The sequence below is a fragment of the Myodes glareolus genome, chromosome 3, assembly GCF_982192425.1.
Source record: "Myodes glareolus chromosome 3, mMyoGla1.1, whole genome shotgun sequence".
Lineage (NCBI taxonomy): Eukaryota > Metazoa > Chordata > Mammalia > Rodentia > Cricetidae > Myodes > Myodes glareolus.
This window is the reverse complement of record NC_142028.1, coordinates 105,006,325-105,033,097: the sequence shown is the minus strand read 5'-3', so window position 1 is coordinate 105,033,097 and position 26,773 is coordinate 105,006,325. Positions and strand designations below refer to the sequence as shown.

The 26,773-nt window shown below is 39.6% G+C and overlaps 1 protein-coding gene across 5 annotated transcripts in view; it reads left to right on the top strand.

Moving 5' to 3' along the window:
* The window catches only part of Adamtsl1 (ADAMTS like 1), a 924,007-nt gene that overhangs the window by 579,125 nt on the left and 318,109 nt on the right, over positions 1–26,773 (top strand). For all 5 annotated transcript variants that reach the window (XM_087904876.1, XM_087904875.1, XM_087904874.1 and 2 more), the window contains one exon: positions 19,469–19,514. In XM_087904876.1, the coding sequence (XP_087761002.1) occupies positions 19,469–19,514 (46 nt within the window). The remainder of the gene's footprint in view (positions 1–19,468; positions 19,515–26,773) is intronic.

Sequence of the window (26,773 nt, the reverse complement as noted above, 5' to 3'; positions counted from 1 at the left end):
ATGAAAAGAGAAGGAAAGACATGTAACCAGCTAACCTAAAACAATAAAACAATCGGAAATCTCAGGAGGCCGAGACACAGAAAACTCTGTAAACCAGCCTAGGCTATGCTGTTTAGGAAAGCTTATGTAAAGAAGTAGAACAAGGAAAGGATGAGGGATGAGGAAAAGACCCAGAGAGAGAACAAGAACAGAGCAGGCCAAAGTTGGCCTGGGGAATTACACTGGGTGCTAAGTAAAGGAGGAGTAAATGTGAGAAGGTCTAGATGGGGGATGGGTGCGTAAATGCAGCCTGGCCTGATTTCTGCTTCCAGCCTCCTGAGCTGCCAGTTCTGTGCCTTCCTTTAGTGTGTCTGAGATGCTGATCATGCCCCTGAGTCTACTTGCCGTTATCAACCAGACTGACCTTCAGAAGATCAGACTACAGATACTGAGCCTTCACAGGCGGAGCCAAAGGTGCTGGTTACAACGATGGGCGGTTCTTCAGGAGACCACTTGCAAATTCTACACTCACATCCCGGTATCCCTATGGAGGTTGGGCCCTATATGCTGGTCCTGTCTTCCTTGGTTGTGTTGCAAATGTTGGCTCTGGCCCTGTAGGAGCCGTCTTCATGTCCCCCAGAGCAGGTGAACTCTCAGCTCAAGTTCCCTACAGATTCCAGCTCTCATCAGTTTTCTCGGCTGACTCCTGCACAGTGCTTCTGACGAGCTTCTTCCTTGGCAACTAGAGTCGTTCTGCTGGCTGACTTTCACTGTGTGGACTTGGGACACTTCTTTTGAACTTCCTGGGAGTGTAGTTTTCCAGAGGGTCTCAGGCCACCAAGTAGCTGACTCAGCAGGGGCTTCTTTGCAATGACATCCAGTGATTGCTCTAGCCAAGTGCCAAGAGACAGGGTTTCCCTGGTGGCTTTTTCTCCCTCTGCCAGAGGTTTGGCTCTCTCCTCTCTTCTGCCCTTTAAAATGTTACTGAAAGCACAGTGCTGATTTTCTGATCCCCTCTGCTCCTCTGTTCTAAGAGTGGGGCACCCCCCCCACAAACTGAACCAGACCTTTCCACTATGTAAAGCCCCCTTTTGCACGTGTTTTTGACACTGGAGGCGTTCGCTATTTTCCGGCAGCTGTCATCCAGCTTTCTTCAGTGTGTTCCCTGAGCGTCTGACTGATCATGCCTGTGTGTTGTCAGCCGTCTTCTGACTCCTCTCCTTCAGGTTTTATAAACACACGGCAGAAAGCAGTGAGGTGTCAGCTGGGGGAGCTTCCGCATTTCTTTTATAACCATGACACCCTCTTGAGATTGGGGTCTGAGTTGCATTCATCCGTTTTCTCATATGGGGTCTTCATATTGTATAGGAAATACTAGGAGCCTCATTGGTGGCTCTCACTGGATCTCAAGATCCAGCAAAGAGAATATTTTGATGCCTATGAAATTTTCATTGAAAGGGCTGAATACTGCAAAACATGACCAGGAGGCATACTTTGCAAGATACAAAACCAATCCCGACACTTGTCCACTCTGATAGTTGATAGGTTCATTGGATTGCCTCCACTGGCAAGTTCATATTCTTTTGACGCCAGCTTCCTATCAACCAGAACCTTAAACATATAGAAGAGATTTTTCCAACTTGTGATTCACCTATTTTCTTAATCGGAAACATAAAAAAGCTTACTAAATCTGCCATACATGATGCTGCATGCTGATAATATGACTGATACTAATCTGACATCAAAATGTACAAATTTGTGATGTGCCTCTTATCTAGTTTTCTCTAATTAGCATCCCTGACTATTCAATGAGAATGAGCCAAAACATGTCACTCAGGAAACTAAGACAGTGTAAGGAACTTTCCTGATGCCCCAGTGGTGTGAATGTTATCTTGTATTGGAAATTTTCCGTGAGTGAGACTGAAAAGAAGTGTAGAGGATACATTTACATCACAGTAAGACTCAGTCACTCAGCAAAGAGTCAAGTACTAAGGCCATGTGCAATTCAATCATACAAAGTTTACCAGTGTTGGGGGGGATAAATTTAGGTTAAGCTGTTCAGATTCCCCGCTTCTTGAGATAAACAATATAGAGATTGACTCATCTATTTGATCTGTGATTAAAGAAGGATTTCTGAGAACAGTAGCCCCAAATAGGACCATATTAGCCTTTCATGCCTTGGTAGCATCAATGGGCCCACTACAGATTTTACAAAGAGAGAAACGAAGACTGACTTGTATCTGGGGTGAATTGATTCTGGGAGATCTACATAGAGTAATGTAGTTCTCATGTGATGTGCATGCTTATTATTTTTTTTTTAGAAAATTCTCAATGGTTTAGTCACAAAACATACTGTCATGAAATACCATGGATAGTTTCTATTAGAATAAAAAAACTAGAGTATGCTGTATTTTTCAAAAACAAGTTCCCCAGGCATTGATGCAGAAACACTCATCCACCAGAACTCTGTTACCCCAGTCTAGATTGAATCTACTGAGGACCTTGGGAGATTACATCACTGCCACCATCTTTTAAGTTCTTATGAACCTAAACAACCTTTTGCTTTCTTAGTATTTTCCTTACAATCAAAATTTATTTTTAAGACTAGAAACAAATTTTCAAGTCACAGCCTTAAGTTTCAAAAAGCCAAACCTTCAGTTGAGCTAATAGAGAGATCAACTGTCAGTTTTACTCTGGCACAAAAATTCAAATTTTCAGCAAAATAAAGAACTCTAAGCAATAAAATATTAAAAATAGTATAAAATAAAATATAATATTGGTGAAAAATATTTTGATGTTCTTAAATTTATCCATAACTAAACAATTTATATATGGCTCTTAATCTCTAATTGGATTGAGAAATATTTGACTCGTATAATATAGAGACAGATCTGTTCAGAGGTTAATCTTTATGATTCAAACCAATTTGATATTAGAAGGTTTGTAGCTAGTCCCTCTATAACCCATACTATTTATTGCAGTAGCTGTTGACCCTTTCTCTCTCCTTACACCCCAGGTTGTTAGGAAACCCCCAATTCAGTGTGTCATTTATTCAGTGCCTCAATAATGCAGTGTAGTAACCACGACATTTCACTGAAATATGAGGTAAAGGTAAGGCACGGTGAGGCGGGTCTGAGGAACTTGGGTGGGCTTGAGCCCACATCTGGGTAGACGGGTGCTGGCTGATCTAGACTGGATCTATCTATTCCTATGTAGGCAATGTACTTCAGGTCCATTTTTTCCCAATACTCCAACGAACTGTACTAGATGAATTTCCCAGAATTTGATGGGTTCCTGCCATCCAAACTAAGAGTCTCTGGGAGACAAAAGGGATGCACCAAAAAAGCATAAAATGTAGGGAAGACCAAGTGCTGAGACCGCCATGGCACTCTATCATAAATGGACATCTGTGGCTTTCTTACTTATTTTCTATAGGATGAAGTAATTATCGGGTTCTTTCTCAATTCTCCATTCCAAATGTAAGCATCTTAATTCAAGTCACTAGCCTTGTAATTTGGGAAAGAGCCAAAGATACAATTTTATCTTATTGGTGGTCAACCAGATGAGTGAGGAGTGGCAGGAATTTAATGGACAGCATTCAAATCCAGGCCAGATAAATCTAAGTAATTCACCTTGTGAATTCAAAGGCTGGGCTGATTTTCTAGCCCTGGCCATGTGAACTCTTAGGTAATTTTCAAGTCTGAATTTTTCTAGGTCTATCAAATATTAATTATTTGACTTCCAGCATGATAAAACTATATATGGAGTTAGATTTCCCAAATTTTATGGCATAGATGGCAGCCTCAGTTTCTGGAGCCAGTTGTGTCCTCTGGCATACTGAAAGCTTGCAAAAAGCCTTCTTTAACCCGAGCAGAGAATATGCCAAGTGCTCATTTGATGACTATGTGGAAAAAGGTGTCAGTGGCCAGGCAGTGTGAAAATAAAGCTTCCAACCAACTAGCAGAGCCAGGTCCCAGAAGACACTGACTGAGCACAATCCTTCCCTGGCTTCTTCTCGTCTTTTTCTAGATAGGGCTGTATTTGCCTAACATGTGATATTGGAGCAATCATAGTTGCTTCAACTTGCAACCCTCATTTGGCCCTACAACCTTTGCTAATTCTGGAAGATGAGATACAGTTTCACTGAGTAACACGGATAATGTAGCTATTGCTTATCTTACATCACCAAGCGAAATATAAGATTTGTTTTTTTTATTTTTCACTTGTACTTCATGGTGGTACTTTATTTTATCTCCAGTAAATTACATAATTAGCCAACTGCCTTGGAAACCTGCCTCTTCTCCCTCCAGTTCCTCACCTTCTCATAAACTATGCCCAAATGTTTATAGTGAATTCTTCTTCCTACTTTCTCTTTTAAATTTGATAGTGCATGCCATCTCTGAGGACTCCAGATTTGTCTTTAGTTAGTTCTCTTAGCTTTGCCCATAAGGAGTTCCAGATGCCTAGGGCATTTAATACCATGAGTAACATCATCTGTACCACTGTGTTTGGTCCATGCCAAGTCCAAGGTCAGGAGGGAAACTGCAGCTCATTTGAGATGGCGATGCGTCAAAGAGCTGCATGTTCTTAAGAGGAAAGTTAGTCTAAAAAGACGTAAACACATTATAAGAGCTTTATATATTTTTTTGAAAAGCTAAATTAAGCTAACAAATTGATTAATCTATGGTCAATTCTATATATTTATTGTTACATTAAGAATATGAATATTCATTAAATCCTGGTTGAATAATGTACTTGAGTGAGATCAATAGATGACAGTAGATAGATAGATAGATAGATAGATATAGATAAATGATAAAAATATGTGCTTATAAAGAATGATGGTATTTATCAAAAGCTAATACATTTTGAATTGAATAGTTGAGTTAGACAAAATTATCAGATGAGCAAGAGATAAAAATCATCACTACATTATGCAGAGTGCCTAAAAATGATAAGATTATTGTATTATTCCAAAAAGATGTGCTGCCAGAATGATGTCAACATAAACACAGAAAAATTAAGATAATTAGCTTCAAGGAGTCTTATTCCATAGGAATGGGGAAGATTATTTGAAACCCCTTTTTATAGCAATTATTCTAGGGAAAGTAAGCTAAATTCTTTGAATTTGCAAACACAGATTTTCCCCCATGAAAATATTGATACTTACATAAATTTAGAATTTAGTTGGCAAGCAGTTTCTACATTGTATAAATACCAGAATAAAATTTTTCAATGATAAGATTTGGCTTCTTAAATGCATACTTATTGTCTTTTTAATGACATTTTATCTTCATCATTCAATTAAAGCTCATGAGTTTCATTTTATTATTTTAAAGCATGTAGCTCCAGTGAACTCTGAAACAAGAACTAGGTGCCTTTCTTCATCCAATGTTGTATGTGGTGAGCCTTATTTTTCTGAAAAACATTTTAGTTTTTGTTTAAAGAAAGATATACAAGTTCAGAGTGGGTCTGAGTCTGCATGCCATTCATATTAGGTGGTCTTTTCATTCTGTGAGAGGAGATTCTCATGAGGACATGTGTTTAAGAGGTTTGAGGTTGCCTTCCTCTTACTTTTTTGGGTTAATGCCTAGTCTAAGCGTATTACCAGGACTTCAAATATTCCAGGCTATATATCTTAGGAGTGCATTGTTCCAAGATATGATCTTTTTTTTAGGATAGACGTGCATAAAAGGTAATGACTGAATGTTTAGGACCAATTTATGGTTTATCCCATAAACCAGTTTGTTGGAATAAAAGATGGTTGGGAAATGTGCTTGGTTTAAAACCTTTACTTGTTATGTTGGAAATTTGTGACTCTTAATATGCTTCCCCTACCCCTGTGTATGTAAGAATTCCTTATTTGGTTTGTTCAATAGCCCCTATAAAGTTTTATTTCCTCCCAATTTTAATTCATTCATCCAATATTTATCACACTCTCACCATGTATCAGGTAAATTACTAGGAACAAATAGAGCTAGAACTCCCAAAGAAAAAGAGTCAGCCTCTAGGAATAAGTCAGTTAAGATCTTATCATTGTGTTTACAGTAATTGTAGTTAGAAGTATTTTAAGAAAAGGATTTCTCCCAATTTTGTGAATAGTAAACTAGATAGACATTTATTTTTATACATGTTATTTTTAATCCTGCATCATTTTCTACACTGTCTACATTAACTAGGAAATTATTTTATTTTCCTAATTTCTCTATAAGCAGTATTCTACTTTTTTCTTTCCAGTGTTAACACACAGCAGATACTTCAGTGTTTCATAGTTTGCTTTTAATTTACATATGTGATTTTAAAATGTACATTCATTTTCTAAATCTGTAGTTCAAGAAGAAATAAGAAAACAACAGTATACTGAAGTAAATTTTGTACCATAAAACCAAGGTCAATTCAAGCAATTGTGCCTTTGCAGTGTAAAGCAGATAACTCAGGTTTGAACCTAGACTTAGCTGAGCAAACTTGCAGTTACCCCCACCACACATATTACACATACATACTACCCACACAATACACACTACCCGCCCCCCACACACATACATGCTACACACACACACATACATATGCACTACCTCTTTGGCACTAGTAATCTTCTTTAAACTGTAGTAAGAAAGCTTAATGTGAATCTTTCCCTTAGTATCTTTAACCATATAAAACAGGACTCTTGAGTAGTGAAAACAGCCAGGTATTGGCATAGAAACAGACAGGAGGACCAATGGAATCGAATCGAAGACCTGGATCTCAATCTACACACCTACAAACACCTGATTTTTGACAAAAAGCAAAAAATATAAAATGGAAAAAAACATATTTAACAAATGGCATAACTGGATATCAACATGTAGAAGAATGAAAATAGATCCGTATCTAATGCTGTGCACAAAACTTAAGTCAAAGTGGATCAAAGACCTCAACATACAATCAACCGCACTGAACCTCATAGAAGAGAAAGTGGAAAGTGTACTTGAATGCATTAGTACAGGAGACCACTTCCTAAATTGAACCCCAGCAGCACAGACACTGAGAGAAACAACTAATAAATGGGACCTCCTGAAACTGATAAACTTCCTCAAAGCAAAGGACATGGTCAGCAAGACAAAATGGCAGCCTACAAAATGGGAAAAGAGCTTCACTAACCCCACATCAGACTGAGGACTGATATATATAGAACTCAAAATATATACAGAACTCAAGAAATTGGTCATCAAAAAAACCAAATAATCCAATAACAAAATGGAGTACAGACTTAAACAGAGAACTCTCAAAAGAGGAATCTAAAATGGCTGAAAGACACTTAAGAAAATGTTCAACATCCTTAGTCATCAGAGAAATGCAAATCAAACAATGCTGAGATTCCATCTTACACCTGTAAGAATGGCCAAGATCAAAAACACTGATGACAACTTATGCTGGAGAGGATGTGGGATGAAGGGAACACTTCTCCATTGCTGGTGGGAGTGCAAACTGGTACAGTCCCTTTAGATATCAGGATGGCAATTTCTCAGAAAATTAGGAAACTACCTACCTCAAAATCCAGCAATACCACTTTGGGTATATATCCAAAGGATGCTCTATCATACCATAAGCACATGTGCTCAACTATGTTCATAGCAGCATTATTTGTCATAGTCAGAACCTGGAAACAATCCAAATTCCCCTCATCTGAAGAATGGAAAAGGAAAATGTGGTACATTTATACAATGTAATACTACACATCAGAAAAACATAATGACATCTTATTTATGGACAAATAGATGGATCTAAAAAACATCACATTGAGTGAGATAACCCAGACCCAGAAAGACAAATATCACATGTACTCACTCATAAATGGGTTTTAGACATAAATTAAAGAAAAACCAACCTAAAATTACAATCCCAGAGAACCCAGACTACAAAGAGGACCCCAAGAGGGATATACATGGATCTAATCTACATGGGAAGCAGAAAAAGACAAGATCTCCTGAGTAGATTGGGAGCATGGAGACCTTGGGAAAGGGTTGAAGGAGAGGGGAGAAGAGGAAAAGGAAGAGGGAAAAAATATATAGCTCAAAAAATGAAAACAATACAAAAAACAGTACTGTTGGATATACTGAGAGTCTTCGAAGCAGATTTTTAGAACTTATGGATGTCGTATCACCCAAACTCGACACGTTGAATAGCAGCTTTCTTTTTCCCTCTCGTTTGTGCTCCTAGCAAACAGGGGTTCTATTTCTATCAGTTAATCTATTCTATGCATCTTCCCTAGGTGGAATCATGGAGTGTCTGTCCTCTGTGACTTGTTTATTGCACTGACCACAGTATCCTCAGAGTTCATTTGTGTTACCACTTAGGACAGGATTTTCTTCGTTTTAAGGCAGGTTAATATTCTATTGTATGAAATTACCATATTTTACCAATCCATTGGTCAACAGTGACATTCCACATCTTAGCTACTGTGTTCAGTGCCGCAGTGTGCATGAGACTACAGACACACCACTTCAATATTGATTTTACTACTGAAAGGCAAGTGTCTAGATAAAGGATTTCCAGACCATGTAGTATTTCTATTTTTAATATTTTGAGGGATTTGCTTACTTTACTCCATATGGGACACTATTTTATTCTCCTACCAGTAGTGCGCAAGTGTTCCTTTTCATGAACACCCACTTATGCACTGTTGATGAGAATGCAGATTTGTATACCCTCAATGGAAAACAGTATGAAGGTTTCGGTTTGCTCAGTTTACCACTCCTGGGCCTGTGTCCAACAGCAGTGAAGTCATGTAAAAGCTGTGCCTGCATACCTTGCTCATCACAACTTAATTCATAATAACTAAGTTATAGAATCAGCGTAGGTGCCTATCAATAGAAATTATATGTATGTATATAATTTTATCCATATGTGAATACATGCAATATATGCAATGGAGTTTTATGCAGTCATAAAAAAGAATGAAATCATATCCTTTGTAAGAAAATGGATGCAACTGGAAACCATTATGTTAAGCAAAAAGAAACAGACACAAAAAATAGATGTCATATGATTTTTTTCTCATATTAATTGACTTTAAAAGACTCTGAAAGCAGAAGAGTGTAAAAGGGACTAAATAGAAGTCAAAAGAAGAATGAGCAGGAAAAGGTAGTAGGGACACTTCTGGGGGGTTTTATCATGAAAGACTGAACAGTTTTTCTATATCTGTTGATATGGCATGTGTTGTATTCCTTCTTTTGCTATGGAGGTAGTTCTTAGCCCTAGCTTTGCTTTAAACTCACAGAGAAAGCTTTGGAAAACACAAATATTTTGGCCTCTAAGGAGACCAATTCAATTTTTTTAAAAAAAAAAAATCTGTGGAGGTAGACCCTGTCATTAGGATTTTTTAAGCTCTTTAAGTGGTATTTGATGTGTGTTTGGGTTAGAACTACATATCAAATTAAGAAAAAAAAATGAAGCTTTGCCTTTAAATTTGAATAATGAAGAAAAGAAGCAATTCTCTTCCTTTTGTGCTAAAATTCCTCACTCCAGTTTTCAAAAAGTGACCCTCTGCTATATGGAAGAGAGGCATGGATTTGTGATCCCTGTGGGCCACAAGGATGACGTTTCTGGGTAGATGTACAATCAAGGTCAACTGTACCCATGTGGTAAATATACCAAGTGATTTTGGAGATATTCTTTCAGTACATAGATTAAGTAGATTAAGCTTAGTAAAATGGTCCTTTAAGCCAGATCATTAGTCATGGTACTGCATATTTATAACCTCAGTACTTAAGAGGAGAATCAGAAATTCAAGATAATACTTGCCTACATAGCTAGTTCGAAAGGAGCCCAGATTACATGACTCCCTGTCTTAAAACAGAACAACAAAAAAAGCTTCTGATGCTATTGGTGATTGACTGGAGCAGTGTCTCAGGGGTTGTATGGTTTATGTAAAATTTCTAAGACATTTCCCTCTAAAAATATTATTTAACTTCTTATAGAGGATGTGAGTTTTTCGCTCTTCTCTTATGTTCATTCACCATTCATCCGATTGGTTCCCTTGGACTGTATAGCTAAGAAGGGAAAGTACTTTCTGGTTCTGCCTAACTGGACTCTCAAAAATACAGTTGCCTGAAAAAGACCATCAGAAAGTCACACCATTCCACATCCCCCACCCTGGACAGAAGGGGCTGCCCTCAAGATCTCACCCCTATTTGGAGAGCTACAAGAAGTTGAAGAAAAATCCATTTTCTTCAGAGGCAAGCTCCAAGATCTGTTGCCTATGCCCAAGTAGTCAACCCCATACCCACACATATACAAGCAATACAAATTGGATGCAGTAAGGCATATATTATATGTTATAATAATAATTATAGAGGACTCATACATGAATTTGAGAAAGTGTGGGGGACACTGGAAGAGTTTGAAGGGACAGACGGTCAATATGATGAAAATACATTGTATTTATGTATAAAATCTTCAAAATAAATATTTTAAAGAAAACAAAGAGTTATGAAACTGATTTGCTTAGTTTTAGTCAGTGACATAAACGACAGAGAAGTAGCTAGGCAGATAAAGGATGGATACATATATGAGGAGGGCTTAGATATTAAGAGAAAAATAAAAATATTGAAATAATGTACACTGCTGGGAGATATTTTACCTAAGGGCAGGAAAGATAACTGTGGAGCCCTAGGTGAGAGCAGATCCATGCATGATCATCACACCATTTGCTCTCTCGGAGAGCTACAGAGCCAGGCTCCACCTTGGGGCTGTGATTGGACTCTCAGTCCGCGTAAAGCCTGAAAAAGGTTAAAAGATTAAAACTCCCAAGTGGAAGTTCCATTACCTCTGAGACAGTTGTCATCCGCTTTGCAAATGATCTCTTTTCTTTGTCAAAAAACAATTGACTTCAGATCCTGGCTCCAGTCTTTTCCCTCTGTGTGACACTCACTAGACAGGGCTCAGTGTGGCCACTGAAGATAAGCTCTCCTTGCCTGGAACAATATAGGAATTCGGTAAATGTGTGTTGAAAGAATGTCGAAGGTGACGTTCATCTTTAAGAATCAAACTCTGTGACCCTGAAAAAGAGACACCTTCATTCCAGATGTATTGTTACAGCCCGTTTTGCTGCTGGGTAGATAAAGGGATACAAAATTGTTCTTAATATATCAGCTAGGGCCTGGCGTTTGCTGGGGAAGTGTTCTAGAACTGAGCTACATTGACCAGCCCAGTAGAAATGACTGAAGGAAAACTATTGTAAATTGTCCAGGACCCCAATTTGTTAGACATCTGTGGGATATGGAAAGCCTGATGAGCTTTTTCTCTGACCAAGATATTTCATAAATTCTCAGCTCAAGTGTTATAGCTGGTGAGACTATTAGAGAGAGAACTAGATTTTCATAAGAAACGTTTACCTCATGGAGAAGATGGAGACTTTGGATGTGTTGCTAAAACACATTTGTTTTTATTTTTATTCTCTTTTGGCGATCAAACAAATATAAGAACATCTGTAAACTTTAGGACATGTGTGAATGTCCATCCTACACGTGGGTGGCAGGCCAAAGGCAGCACCCTACCCCATCCCCGCCTCCCCAATCCCCATCTCTCAAAGACAGCAACAGCACTGGGTAAGAAGGCATCCTGGTGTCAGCACATAAAGACAGCCACAGAGGAGAGGGAAAAGTGATACCCTTGGGTAGCTACTTGGTTTCGTTTTTAACTTTCATCTCTAGCTGTTGTAGAAAGATTTTAATTAAGATTTGGTGTTCGAAAATTAGGACAAATGAAATGTTGCAAGTTTTGCCTGGCTTGAAATTATCTTCATGGTGTTTCCTTCACCTATTCCTCTCCTCTCTCTTTAGCCATTAGTTCTGTCCTACCTCCTTTCCTTTCTCCCTCCCTCCCTCCCTCCCTTCCTTCCTTCTTCCTCTCTCCCTCCATCCCTGATTTTAGGTAATGTTTGCAGAAAATTATCGGCGAATCAATCCCACACCAGTTATGTTTTAAGGGGTTATTTATTTTGGGGGGTAAAACTTACATACACCATAAACCGTCAGGAAGGGAGCCTAGTCGCTGGAGCAGGAACCGGGACCAAGCACCGGAACCAAGAGCCGGAACCAAGAGAGTCTGATCTGGATCTGCTTCTCTTTTTAAAAGAGAAATATACCACGCCCCAGTGGGCTGGTATTTCAGCAGCTATTGGCTGACGGAGTGGAAGTCGCTCCCCGCTGCACTGTGGGCTCGTATTTCAACGACTATTGGTTGAGGCAGCGGAAGTTACTCCCACAACAGCAGAATGCTAACAGTACACTAAGCATCTTGCTAACACTGTGCCTCATAAAGCAGGCACATAGATCACCTAGAGACACAATGAGATTTTCTGAAAATGAGCAACTGCCTGGGCAGCTGCAGAGCCATGTGCTCTAGTGCTTTGACATTATGGTCACTAGGCCTCTTGTCCTGAAGTGAAGTCCAGGACACCTACAGTACCTGCCCTGCCATGGTATTTAATTAGATTGCTCAGTGATCCTTAAAGCCAGCTCCAACAATACCCCTCAACACCGGACTGTGTCTACAAAGTGATATGGACCGCCTTCACAGAGTTTGGCCGTGTTAGTTCCTTGCATGACACCATCCTCTCTAGATGCTTGGTACTGTCTATGATTTTATCTTCTCTTCCTACCTTGTATGTAACAGATACTCATTAATGTTGGGCCTGTTTACCTAACTGCATAGAAGGGTCATTGAATTTGGGGATACAGGAGGTGGAGGAGAGGGCTTGTTCTCCAGTTCTCTCTGTGGTCACATTCATGGGACCCTTTGCAGAGTACCCCACCTCAGGCGTCTCTACAAAGGTTTTTTTTTCTTTCTGCTCCTTTCCAGATTCCTTCTGTAGATCAAATCCAGGCAGTACCCATTCATTTCCTTTGCATTCCACTGTTGCGTGTGCTTTTCTGATTAACGTCAGTTTGTTTCAGCTAACGAATAACTTTCCTGAGAGTGAGGGGACTTCATAATTTTTGCATCTTCCTCAATGTCTTCCTTCCTGCTGGCTTATACTCAGTGTTCAGTAAATGTGCTCAATGACATTAAACCGGAAGTGTTAAACAAAACTCCTTAACCAGGAAGCACTGTCCAGAGGTTCATTTTTGCTGTGGGAGTGTTGGCTGCATGTGGTCCCCTTAGATGGTCTCAGCAGCGCGTGCTAAACAGTATCTGACATCGCCCAGGAAGACACAACCCTTATGGTTTACAATATGGCTGCTCCTGCTGTTCCCTTTCCCTACTCTTTGATCACACATGTGCACCTCTTGCTCTTATACCCCGCCCCGTGTTTGTGAATGCTTGCTGGTTTGTTGTAGCGCATCCTTCCTTGAAGAACAGGACATATATGTAAAATCAAACTTGTGTGGGGAAACAACTTGGCAGTGATTTTTTTCTAACTGTGATTTAAAATGTAGCAAACACTCTTAATAGCAAATAAAACCATTCAAAACTCACACAACACACTCCAGACTTCAGCAGAGAAGATTCTTGCTTGTCTCTAACCTTAGATTTAGCAGCGCTATAGCCCCCTAACTGTGCCTCAGGAATCTGCCAAAAGTCCAGAAACCTTCTTAATTGTCTGGGGTTGAAAGGAGATCTCAGAGCCACAGCGAGGGCCAACTTACAGTGCTTTCTCTCAACCTATTTAATTTCCATTTATATCTAATTTAGCCTCCCCATTAGTTTTTAATCTCCCTCCATCCCTCCCTCCCGTCCTCCCCCTCCCTCTCTATATACAAAAGTCAGGGGCTCCAAGTTGGCAGTGCCTTTAGTCTGTGCTTCTAACGGGAAGTTGTTATAGAGCAGAAGTGTTGAAATATAAAACTGAGGTTACAAAAATATGTAACAAATTCTTGTAACTCTCCTAATTTGTGTTCCCACCAGCCCCTCCGTCAGTTTAAAATTGCTTTGAAAAGGCAGCTTTAATGTGGAATCGACTTTGGATTCCTTGGGCCACTTTGGAGCCTATGGTTGTGACGCCTTGGTGTGCCAGATGACTGGAAGAGGGCACCAGGCAGCCTGCCTCCTTGCATTGCTACAGCAGAAAGCATCTTTGAAAGATACATTCTTTAAGTTGTCATAATAGTTTGGCTTGCATAGATATCAGGATATAAGTGTCCTCCTCGATGCCAAGCTGTTTGGAAAACTGATGTATCATTTATGAAAGAGGCAGCGGAAAACAGACGGATGTTCTGCATGGGATGGAAGGACTTTTCAACCGCATGCTCACAGAATAAAGATGTTGTCATGTGCTTTTGAAAGTGATTGTGTATATTAGGGGCACATTATTTGCTGAATTTGAGTGGCTTTGAATGAAGTTTGCGCTCAAATGGGGGAGGGGCAACCTTAAGTGTAGCTACAAAGAAAATTAAAGATACCTTTCACTAAGATTAGGTTTCCATAGGCAGGTGCTACGAAATTACATGTTACTGATCATGAAGAATTTTGTAAGCCCATTTCTTAATATTTGGAGTAGGTGATTCTGGAAGTGCATGGTAGAGAGAGTTAGGCTCAAGATCAAGGTCCAGAGCTACTATACATTCACTTGTGGTTTGTTTAAGACAATTCAGATCTCAAATATTAATAAAGTAGTCACTAAACAGTAATAATAGAATATTCCCAATTATTTTGGGACAGAATATATAAGAGATTTATAGAGCAAAGGGGCAGCACTTGAATGGATAGCTTTCATAAATGCAGGCATAAAACAGAGCCAAAGGGAAAGGGGAGACCCTGAGATCACTGGACCATGTGCCATGTGGCCGGGGGTCACACTCATCTTTCTGCCTTGTGTGGTAAGACCAGATGTCCCCTTCTGTTACGCATAGGCACCAGTACCAGGCCGGGTACAGGGTTTTCAGCATCCACTTCAAACCTAGATTAAGACAATGGGCACCTGGGGGTAGACTGACACACACCCACAAGTTCTGGTGGCCTGTCTCTTCAAGAGCTGAGTGGCTTGGTATCACGTTATCTCCTGAAAGGAACTGTTCTGGTATAGTCCGCATACACTGGGTTCCCGCAGGTGATCTCAGAGCAGTTGACTTGAGAGAGGGCACAGCTCCTCTGCAGCGTTAGAGCTGACTAAGCTGCCTGAACAGAGAGCCCCATGTGTGAATGAGCCCGTGTTGGGATCACACTCTTCCCATCTTTGTCATCTCAGGTTGCTAAACTATGATCACTGAAACTAAGACAATGAAACCAGGAACTGCAGGAGTCTGAGGGTTTCTTGCATGTTAGAGAAAAAGTTGCCCAGAGTCCACACTGGTATTTTTAAAGGAGAATTAAAGACTTATAGCTCGTACGAATAGATTGTGATTGGGGTATTTCCATTCTTTGAGAGAAGAGCTTGAGTCAAGTGGCTGGCTAAGAGTACGGTGCTGAGACAAACAAGTATGGGACTTCCTGGTTGGTCACTTTGGGATTGTGATGTATTTGGTGTTTGTATTTGATACTTGAGCCCATTTCTGAGCTCAGCTGGTACAGTACTTGCCGCAGCCCAGTCTTCTTAGGTGTTTCCATTTGCACTGGGAGAGTGCGCTGCTGGGAATCCTGCTCACTGAAGCCCTCACATTTCTCAGAAACTGTTCAGACTGAAGTTTCTGTTGGTTTTCATCCTACAGGTGAAGTCTAATTCACCTAAATATGAAGGAACCCACTCAGTTGTTTTAGATTAATAAACTTCAAAAAGAGAAAGGAGGGATGGAGAAGGAAGAGAGGGAGGGAAGTGGAAAGAAAGGGAGGGAGGAGGGAGGGAAAAAGGAAGAAAGGAAGGAGAGAAGGAAGGAAGACAAAAGGAAGGAAAAACGACTTAATTCTAGGTTGAGGCTTTGTGTCTAGACAAATGCCCTATGATGAAGAAATTCATACTGGACAGTAATTAAGTCTTGTGGTGGAAGAGTAACTTTGAGACTTAGGGAAAATCTATATTTTTCTATAATACATTTGATTTTTTAAAAATGAGCATCTCTGCACTGAAGTACTCCATATTGCATGTTATTGATAAATGTGTTTCTTTTGGAGATGGTCCAGTGTGTGTGTGTGTGTGTGTGTGTGTGTGTGTGTGTGTGTAGGTTTGCATTATGGGAAGTAGATTTACCAGAATTGAGAATCAGCAGATAAATGCATATGGTACCAATAAGATAAAGCTCACCCTCAGGCCAACTCCCTTTCTAGCTTTCCAGAGTCCTATCAAGTGTTAGTATCTTACACATCCTCCTCACATCTTGCTCCTTTTCCTGTGTTGTACTTTGGAGTTAGTCAAGCCCAGGGTTCCAAATCTCTGGATCTCTTCTCTGTGTATGTAGCTTTAAGCAGGCTCAATACCCTCAACTTCAGTTTTCTCATTTGTTAAGTGAGAAGAATAAAACTTTGGAATTGTTGAAAAGTTAAAGATAATAAGCAAACACTGGTCCAGAGTGTTTCTACTATAATCTATTATCCACATTTTGATGATGTCTTTCAATGATGAGTATCTTGTAAAGTATTGAGATATGCTCAGTAGTAGAACACTTGCCTGTCATGTGAAACCTTTAATTAGTAGTAGTAATGAACAAACACTTTGCCAAACTTGAACACTGTTACTTTAATATCATACTTTTGTCAAGTTAAATGGACAATCAACTAAATCATAACATAGCTTTGAAAAAGAAGTTGCTTAGGAGCATAAGTAGTTTATGAATAAATATTAAATGCTAGCTAATGGCAGGATATTCTTTGAAAAGTATTTTTAAAATTTCCTCTGTTTTTGCTTTTGCTTTGTCTTAATCAGAAATATTTCAGCAAATCATTTATATTATATGAAATCTCCCTATTCTAAGGATTATTCTGATAAATTCTGCATATTTAATTATGGTTAAAAATCTCTGGAAGAAAGCTAATTTCAATTATTGAAGCAGTATATTCAAGTTGCATTCTTTGTCTTGTTCTGTGGTGAGGACCTGTAAGAGCATCTTGGCCTACATGGTGTCAGAAGAGGGAGGGATTCTCCTATTGTGAGCTGAACATTCAGTATTATTATCCATTGAGGCAACAACAGCAGTCTGGCCGCTGACCAACTTCAAGTTCATTGGCTCTAGAACATTGCTGGTCTCATTGACCTCATACATCTTTGTTGATTCTCCCTTTTCCGACAATTTGGATGCCTTCCATTTCTCATTCTAATTTTCATGTTTATTAAAGCAGTTAAATTGGGTTGACCTCATCTTTACGCTTTAAACAGCCTGTAATTGCTTAACTGTGTTTCCAGATGCTATTTTGTTTTTTGTTGACATTTTTTAAGACCTACCACAATCACTATTTTTATGCTTAATTATATGGCCAAGTCATATTCATGACTTTGCATTTTGCAAAGTCATTTTATTCCCAAAGTGTAACAGTAGTTCCAAGATGCTGCTAAAGTGGGAGCATCAAACAAGGTGGGATTGATCGTAAATCCCTAAGCCAGGCGGCCCTGTTTCAGTATCACTGCAACACTTAGGATTTGTGGGGCTTTGACCATCCTCCTGAGGCATTATCTCATCCCTAAAATCAATGCAATGGTCTCACCACATTTGATAAGGTCAAATCTTATTGCTCAGTAAATTGGGAAGAACTAATAAACACAAAACTTAAAATTAGATCTGGGATGCCATACCTGTTTACAATTTGCATGATTCTCTGAACATTTCCTAAAATAATTTCCCTTGCTTTCCGAAAAGTGTGGGTTTACTTAAAAAGAGTATAGCACTATTGTTCATGAATTGTCATCACTGAATGTCTTAGCAAAAACCAATTATTTTTGTTCCTGAGAATTTAGTGAGATGGAAACTCCCACACAGGGCTGGTTGAAGTGTGTGATAGCACACCCTTTATGGAATGCAATTTGGCAATCATTTGCAAACGCCTTACCAAAGTTTATTCCCTTTAGTTCAGTAATTCTCCTTCCAGAAATTTATCTATTTTAAAGACATGGTCAGAAACTTGTAAAATACTTATTCATAGAGATGATTTGTCATGCTTTCATTTATGGAATCCTATGAAATTGCGTAATTACAAGGAATGCATCTTATTTTATAAATTGTTTCATTTGATGAAATATTATATAGCAGTCAATACAGTATCTTTACTGTAAAATTATTTTGATAGCATGGGGGGAAATCTTCAAAAAACATTTTAGTGGAGGGCAAACTAGATGATTCAGTGGGTAAAGATATTTACAAACAAACTTGATGACCTGAGTCTGATTCCTAGATCCTGTAAAGTAAAAAGAGAGAACCAACTCCTGCAAATTGTTCTTTGATCTTCATATGTACATTACAGCACAGCACACACACACACACACACACACACACGCCCACATGTGCACCATGCACACATACACACACAGTGAATGAATTTTTTAATTTCTCTAAAAAGATTGTAACATGAGGGGCCGGCTTGTTGGGGTTTCTGTCCCACCCGGTACCCCACAGCCAGCAAGTCCCAAAGAAAATCACACAGTGATCTCCATAAGTTATAAAACTGATTGGCCCATTAGCTCAGTCTTCTTATTAACTAATTCTTACAACTTGCTTTAACCCATGTTTAGTAATCTGTGTAGCATCACGAGGTAGTGGCTTACCAGGAAAGATCCTAACCTGCGTCTGTCTCGGAGAGGAGAGTCATGGCGACTGCCTCACTGTATTCTTCCTCCCAGCATCCTGTTCTGTCTACTCTGCCTACCTAATTTTCTGTCCTATCAAAGGGCCAAGGCAGTTTCTTTATTAACCAATGAAAGTAACACATAGACAGATGACCCTTCTCCATCAAAAGATCTTCAAGTAGAGGAACAAAACAGGCTATGAAACTGTGTAAGTGATGTAATATCCTCTGCCTTGCATGAAAGGAAATGAAGTGATAGTGATGTATGATTTAAATAGAATACTTTTATTTATTCTTTGAGACTTTCATTCACACATACACTTTATACTTATATATACTATCACTTCTACCTCCAGTCCTTCCCAACCACCTACCTCCACATCCTCCTCTCAACTTAATACCCCCCCACTTTTACAGCTCACTGAATTCAGTGTTGCCCGTTTGCTGCCTGTGTGTGCATGGGCAAAGGGCTATATACTGGACTTGGATAATCTACTGTAGGCCACACCCCTGAAGAAAACCGCTTCACCCTCCCTCGGCAGCCATCAGCTGCTAAGCCCTCTTCCTCTGAGGATGGGGCCTGGTGGTCATCTCTCTCTTATCCACGCTGAAATATTGACTGTATCTTCTTCAGGTCTCTTAACTTTAAAGCAAAATAAATGTTTAATTTCAACTTGTATACAGAAATCAGTTTATACATCCAACTTCTTTAGACTATTTGATTTAGTGTATTAAAGAATCTATTTAGAAGAAAAAACATAACTGTTAGTACTAAGAATAGATTGTATGAGGAAATTGGTCCAAACTTTGAGCCATTCTTGGGTAGTAATAAATATTCATTTTTTTTCTTTTTGTGGCCTAGGAGCTGTGAAGGAAGAAATATTCGATACAGAACATGCAGTAATGTGGTAAGTGTCAGCTTCTTTGGTTGTGAGATTGTAATACCTAGGCCCTGGGATATGTTAAGAAGTTTTATGGATCCTGAGTGGAAAGACAATTAGTAGTTCACCAACAGTTATTTATTGCATAGTGTACTCACTACCCAATCGTTTCTAACGCTCTTCGATATAAACGTTTAATCATTCAACCAGATTAAAACTAACTAGACTGTTTCAAAACAAACTGCATTTTCTCCCTGCTCTGTCTTTGCACATACAGCTCTCAGGAGAAATGAGGCAGAGGAATGATATAAAGGAAAACACTTGGAGTACCATGAAATAAATATTAGTTAATCAGATTCAGGTTTGCCGAATGCCTTCATCTGTCCAGCAAATATTTAACGCCGGCTACGTGTGAGGCGCTGTGCTAGCACAGGGGTAAAGAACACGTGGTTAACTGCCCTCAACATCTGCAACAGAGCGTGGGGTGAAGAGAGGGAGATGGATGGACACATAACCTCACTCCTGGACCAAGTCTATGTGACACATGCCAGTGGGGATAAAGTTGTTTGGGGATGACAACAGAGAATTCTGAAGAGTCTTAAAGGAAACGATGGAGTGAGACAGAGCTGGGAGGGGAGCGACTGCTCCGTGTTGTGTGTGAGGAGATGACAATTACGGCATCCACGCGAACGCTGTGGGCCTTATGGAGACAGAAGCGTTTAAGGATGTACTTTGCAAACAAGTTAGTATCTTGGGCCTGCCAACACGCAGGAAAGAGTTAAAAGATATTTTAAGGTCAAATCATTGGGAACTTTGAATATTAAATCCCAAGTTTGTGATTTCAGTGGGTACTGGGGGCTTCTGAAGTGAGGGCGTGGCACAGAGTCTCGCGTTCAGAAAGAAGTTCTGCCGTTAGGGCTGAGTTGCACTGGATCAGGGACTATAGGGGCGAGAGGGTTTGTAAAGGCTTAGCCATGGAGGAAATGCATCCTAGATGGGTAAACACTAAGGCCACTCCACATGAGCAGACAGGAATGGACAGACATGAGAAGCTAGAGTGAAGCTGGAATAAATGAAGCCAGGGGGTCAGCATGCTGTGAGAACGCCGCACTCTCTCCTGCTTTCGTGTAGGAGTGCTTGCTTGATTGGCACTTCTGTGTTTAGACTCTGTTGACAAGTTTCTTTCCTGATGTGGCAGTCCTACCACTCAGCTCCCCTCTTCACAGTAGTAGTCTCATTCAACTTTTACTTATTTTTTGTTGATTCACTCATTTATTTACTTTTGAAACAGGGTTTCACTATGTCGCCCTGGCTGGCCTGGACGTTACTGTGTAGCTCAGGGTAGCCTGAAACTCATGGAGATCCACCTTCCTCTGCCCCACATGGATTAAAAGTGTGCGCCACTACACCAAGCATCTTTCAACTTTCTTTATGGAACTCTTCTCTACCAAAATTCATCTTGCTGAGTTACGTTCATTGTGTGTCTCTGCTCACTCCACAAAGCCAAGAACCCCATTCTTTTTTTTTTCAGTTTGTTGTTCCAAGGAACTAGGACTGCTAATGAACACATATTAAGCTCACAATGGATATTCGCTGATTATAAAATTGAGTACTCAGAATGCTAGGTAAATAAATGATAAGAACCAGCATCGTAAATAATACAGTTTTGAGTACTGCAGAAATGCTCAGTGGTTGTTAAGAGCCCTTGTTGCTCTCCTAGAGGACCTGAGTTCAGGTCCCAGCATCATAATTATTTGTATTCATAGCTATTTGCAACTCTAATCCCAGGAGACGCAATGCCTTCTTCTGGCCTCTGCAGGCACAAGACACAAATGTGGTACATAGACATATATGCAGACAATCATTTATACACGTAAAATAATAAAATATTTTTAAGAAGAAATAAGACAGGTGGAGAAGTTGTTGGAGAGAAAATCAGTAAATTTGAGGAAGGAGCCCTAGAGAGGTTGACCAGCAAGCTCCAACTTTTAGATGTTACACATAGGTGATCGGATTCTGATGTCGGGAAAAAGTCAAGAGTTAAGCCATAGCAAAACAGAAAGCACAGCAGCCTGTTAGGTAAAGTATACAATTATGAGGGAAGGAACTTAAGGCTTTCTTGGGCTGTAGGCAGACAGATTTTTTTAAAAAAAAAATAATATGGAACCAAACAAAACCACTGTGAGAGAAATAAGAATATAGAAGAGAATCTAAAAGTTCTTTAGGAGAAAAAATATTGTCAAGAATTTGAAGAATAAAGAAAAAGGAGGCTAATAGGGGAGTAATTTCCATAGTTTATTAGGAAAAAATGAAAAACAAGACAGAAGGAAAAAGTATATTAATGAGGCAATGGTATGGATGGGCATAAGCTATCTGTGTAAGTCTGTCCTGGGCTGCTGGCACAGAATGCCACAGGCTGGGTGGTTTGTAAGCATTGCAGGTTCATTTGGAACCTGGTGCCAAGGACAGAAGTTCAGGATCTGGGTTTCAGCATCTGGCAAGTACAGTTTGGTGAGTCAGGACAAATGGGCCAACTAATCCTTTTTGATAGGAACGTGATTTCTCTTAATACTATAACGATGGCAATTAGATTTTAGTATGTCTTTTAGAGGATATTCAAATACCAGCAGTATTTCTATGAAATGTACAAAAGAAACGCCTTATGTGGACTCGAAGGAGGCTGGCTGCTTTACATCAAATGTGAGACTTCTGGGGGCCCTTGCCTACGGGTAAACACTATACAGCTAACATATGTAAGGCTCTGGGTTCAATTGCCAGCCCCCCCCCCAAATAGCAAAGATAAATGGTGACGTAAGGAGATAAGGATGCCCTGGGACAATATACCTCAGCTCTCTGAGGAGGGACCAAGTGACAAGTTAATCTATCTTGACAAAGAAAATCTTTACCGACTTCATTCTGATAAGAGAGATGCAAATTGAAAGTGAGGAAGTGAATGCAAGCCCTGTTCTGGCCAGGGTGGAGATCAGCCATCACCATAGAGCTGTTGGGCAACAAAGGGGCTGGTCTTACAGAGATGAGGATCATCAGGGCTTGAGACTTAGAAGAAAAACTGAGGAATACTGAAGCATGGACATCGTGTGTGACTGAAGGCTCCAACATAGATCACTCAGGAAAAGCAGTGGAAAGTGCACCGTAGAGTTGTAAACGCCTGAGGAGAGCACACAGGAAAAACCAGATCGGACCCTGGGGATTGAGCCTAATTTTTTGATTGAAATCTTTGTGTAGCTAGATCCTTGTTTCTATCTAGGACAGAAGATGTTAGATGTCAGGAGACACCGTTCATATCACTGTCATCTATACTTTACTCCTCATATACAAACAGCATTCAATTGTTGATTGGTTAAAAAAAGAGAGAGCGAGACATATTTTACAGTTTTAAATGGAATTGAAAGTGTCTGTTTAAGAAATCATATGAAAAGGATTGAAACTATATAGATGCTTCAGCCTTGTAAGAGGCGGCTCATAACCAAAATATCTCAAAGTGGCATGAAAATATGGCTTGACTTAATTTGTTTTCTCTAGTCCCCTGTCTGTGGTAGTCCTAACTTAGATAGCAAGGATTTGTTTGTTTTGTTTTTAAAAGACATGCTGCAATTTGATTCTGCTTATCTTCCTTCTTGCCTCCTGAATGTGTAGGCAAGCAGAAATGGTCTGAGCTGGACTCTGTAGATGAACTGTCAGCATCTTGAGCAGCAGACGGCCTGTCCTCTTCTTAAAGCTCTTCAAAACTTTCCGTAACTTCCTTACTATCATTTTGGACACTGTCATGGGCTGATGCAGCTGACTCTGACCTCAAATCATTTGCAACTTCCAGGATTACATGAACCCAGTTTTTACAGCTTGGAGAACCAAACTGATACTGATGGTTTTATGAGCACCTCAAGTCTTCAAATAATTGGGGGATTTTACTTCCTGGATTTTTGGCCAAGACAGAAGCAACAGTGCCGATAGATAGATAGATAGATAGATAGATAGATAGATAGATAGATAGATAGATAGATAGATAGATAGATGGTGGGGGGTCTAAAGGCTCTTTTCCATACTCACACTCCTATTTTCAAACTTAAAATGTTTAGGATAGTTCAGATAGTTCAGCTGAGTTTGGCAACTTCAGAGTCCCTCAGCTCAGCTTTCAAGGATACACCTTTTCCCTAGACTGCTTTCTGAGACACTTCTGAAATACTGTGACTTAAAAAATTCAGCTCATTATTATTTTTAGTAGAACCATTAAATATGGCATTCCTTTAGAATCTAGTTCCTCAAAGCAAGATGAAGAGTAGAAAACAAATTGCAAATTTTATGAATTTCTGAGAAGAAAATCAACTCAAAGACTTTAACAAATTCATTGTCAGGACTTAGAGAGGTGGCTCGCAACAGTTAAGAGCACTCAATGCTTTTGTAGTAGACTGGAGTTTAGTTCCCTGTGCCCATGCCAAGTGGCTCACAAACACCCGTGACTCCAACTCCAGGATACAATGCTCACATCTGGGCTGATAGGCACCTTACATATGTGAGCATAGACATACATGGATACACACATGCACATAAATAAAAATAAAATAAATCTTCTGAAAATAAGTGATTGCTAATTACTCTATAGATGAAATGTATCAGTACAAAAGCATCAAAATCCCCACAGTGTTTCCCTAGTTCTCATAATCCTGGTTCTAGTTGAGCCGGAAGTCCTTTTATTCCTGCGGTAGGTTAAATGATAAATGTTCCTCATATGCTCGGATGTTTGAACACTTGGTCCCCAGTTGGTGATGCTATTTAGGGGATGTTATGGACTCCTTGGGAGGTGTGCCTTTAGTGGGAGAAGCACTGGGAGCCAGCTTTGAGAGCTTATAACCTCATCTCACGTGGCTCTTTTTTAACTTGGTGTTTACTGCCGGAGATGCAATCTCTGTTTCCTTTATATTCTGTGCCATGCATTCTGCTTGTGCCATGCCTCACCCTCAGTGACAGACTCTTAACTGCTTTGGAGCTGTGAGCCAAAGTAAACACTTTCTTCTGTAAGTTCCTTTGAGTCACCATATTCTATCACAGCAACAGAAAAGCAGCTAACAATTCCTCAGGACATTGCTCACTAATATTGCCCATTTGATAACTGTAATTGAGTTTTCATTTCTAAGAAAGCATCAAGGTCCTCCTTTGAAGACAAGACTCAGAACACTTGAAAGAAACAACAGATGTAACCAGGAAACCATTCAAGAGAGATGTTTAGGTCTCAAAGATGCCCTCCCTCTGAATGAGTCAGGAGATCTTAGAGCTTGTTCTTTATGCTGAATCTCAGATCTGAACACCTTAAGCTTAACTTGGCATTTAAAATTGACTTCGCAGGTATTTAGAAAACTGCTTTATTGTTTTTAAACTTTATTCTCCACCTTTCTTATTCTATACATGAATTGGTATTTAGGACATAGTGGCCAAAATTACCAACATAATGGACCAATATGCTTATGATAGCTCTTGGTGTTCTTCAATTCTTTACTAATGTTATATTGCCCCACTGAAACATTTTAATGCCTTTAAAACTAAAGTATGGAGAATGTTTTACAGTCTTAGATATATTGATAAACAAGATATAATTCTTTTTAAGTTTTTACTGTAATGAAGGACTACATTAGAAACATGCAAATTATTTAAAAGAAAAATGGGTCTATGGGTATAGCTCACTGGTAGGGTGTTTGTCTAGTATTCATGAGGCATGGGGTCTTTGAAGTCTTCATAACTAAGAGAGAAAGCAGCAGTTCAAGAGGAAGGAAAGACAAACTTATCAAGTTGTGGTTGATAAATGTCAAAGAGTTGGTGGATACTTCTGGTTTGGATGATCAGAACAGCCTATTTGATGAATGACTTGTACTTCCCAGGAAGAATTCAGCTATGTGACATTCCCCGAAGAATATCCTGCACTGAATAGATAGTGAAAAGGCTCTGAGGTACACAAGACCGTGGTGTTTTCAAAGCAAGAATAAAGCCACTGTGTCTAGAGTTTACTGAATGAGGGCAAGACTAATGGAGGCCAAGAAAAACTAAAGGTTCTTTTTAGTTGGAAGTAGTTCGATTATGCAAGACACAACAAGGTGTTTACATTTTCATACGAAGCAAAGTGTCTGGAAAAACTAAGCAGAGAGGAAGGAGACCTGAACTTGTGGGTTTATGAGATAGGCTTTACTTCAGCTCCCTGTTGAGAATGGCGGGAAAGCAGAAGACTAGGAGCCTGTAATAGTTTAGCTGAATGCCTGTGGTTGACTGACCCAGCATAGTACTGGTAGGAAGGTTTGGAATATATTTTAAGATAGATTTTCTCGAAGCCGTTTAACCTCCTTCTCTATTTAACACAATTCTCTTCTGTGATCTCAAGCACTATTGCTGTGTAATATCTCACACAGACAGCATTTTTTTCAGGAGACAAAGGTGTCAGCTCTCATGACTGGAGAGAGCACAGTGACCTTGGCAAGTTTATAACATTCTTTGAGAATCTGCTTCTATTTCCAAAAAAACGTGAATTTGAATCAAATAACCTCATACGTCTCTTCTAGCTCAAACTATTGAGTTCTTGTAAAGCATATATAAGCTGTACTGGGTTTGGATATGAATATAGACTGATAAAGATATCAGTGGTAGCACAATAGTCAGCAATGCCACAGTGAAAACATTTCCAGCCAGCAGTAGAGTCAGCGTGCCTCTGCACAACCTGTATATTAGGAGTGGACTTCTCATCTTGCCACAGTTCAACCATCTATTTAACTAGCAGTTCTCATCTTTGAGACTCTGAAAGATCCTGGGAGGCACACCATCATTCATCTAGCTATTAGTGGTGGGGTTCTCACTTGGTCCACATGACCATTTTTTCTTGATGCTTTTGTATACAATGAAATCACATAGCACTTGCTGCTTTATATCCAGGGTCAAATATAAAAACCTTGGGGAGTGACAGCTCTGATATAGGCTTTCCTTGGTCTTGGTTTTGAAACCAACTCTTCGAGCTCATAACAGAGGCATATCCATGTAATCCAGATAGGTGTGTTAAAGTCAGCTGTGGGAGTCACTAGGCCATTCTATCTGAGGTACTCTAAGATATGGAGTAGGTTAACTTGTTCCTCATCTTGTTACAGTCCTTTTATGGTCTTTGTCATTCTTGTTCTGGAAGCTGAATGTAAGGTGTGATGTTACTTGACAGGGTAATGTGGTTGTTTGTTTGCTTTTTCTCACTCCTTTCTTTGTGTAATCATGTATGTCACCATCATACATGTTGAATGCCC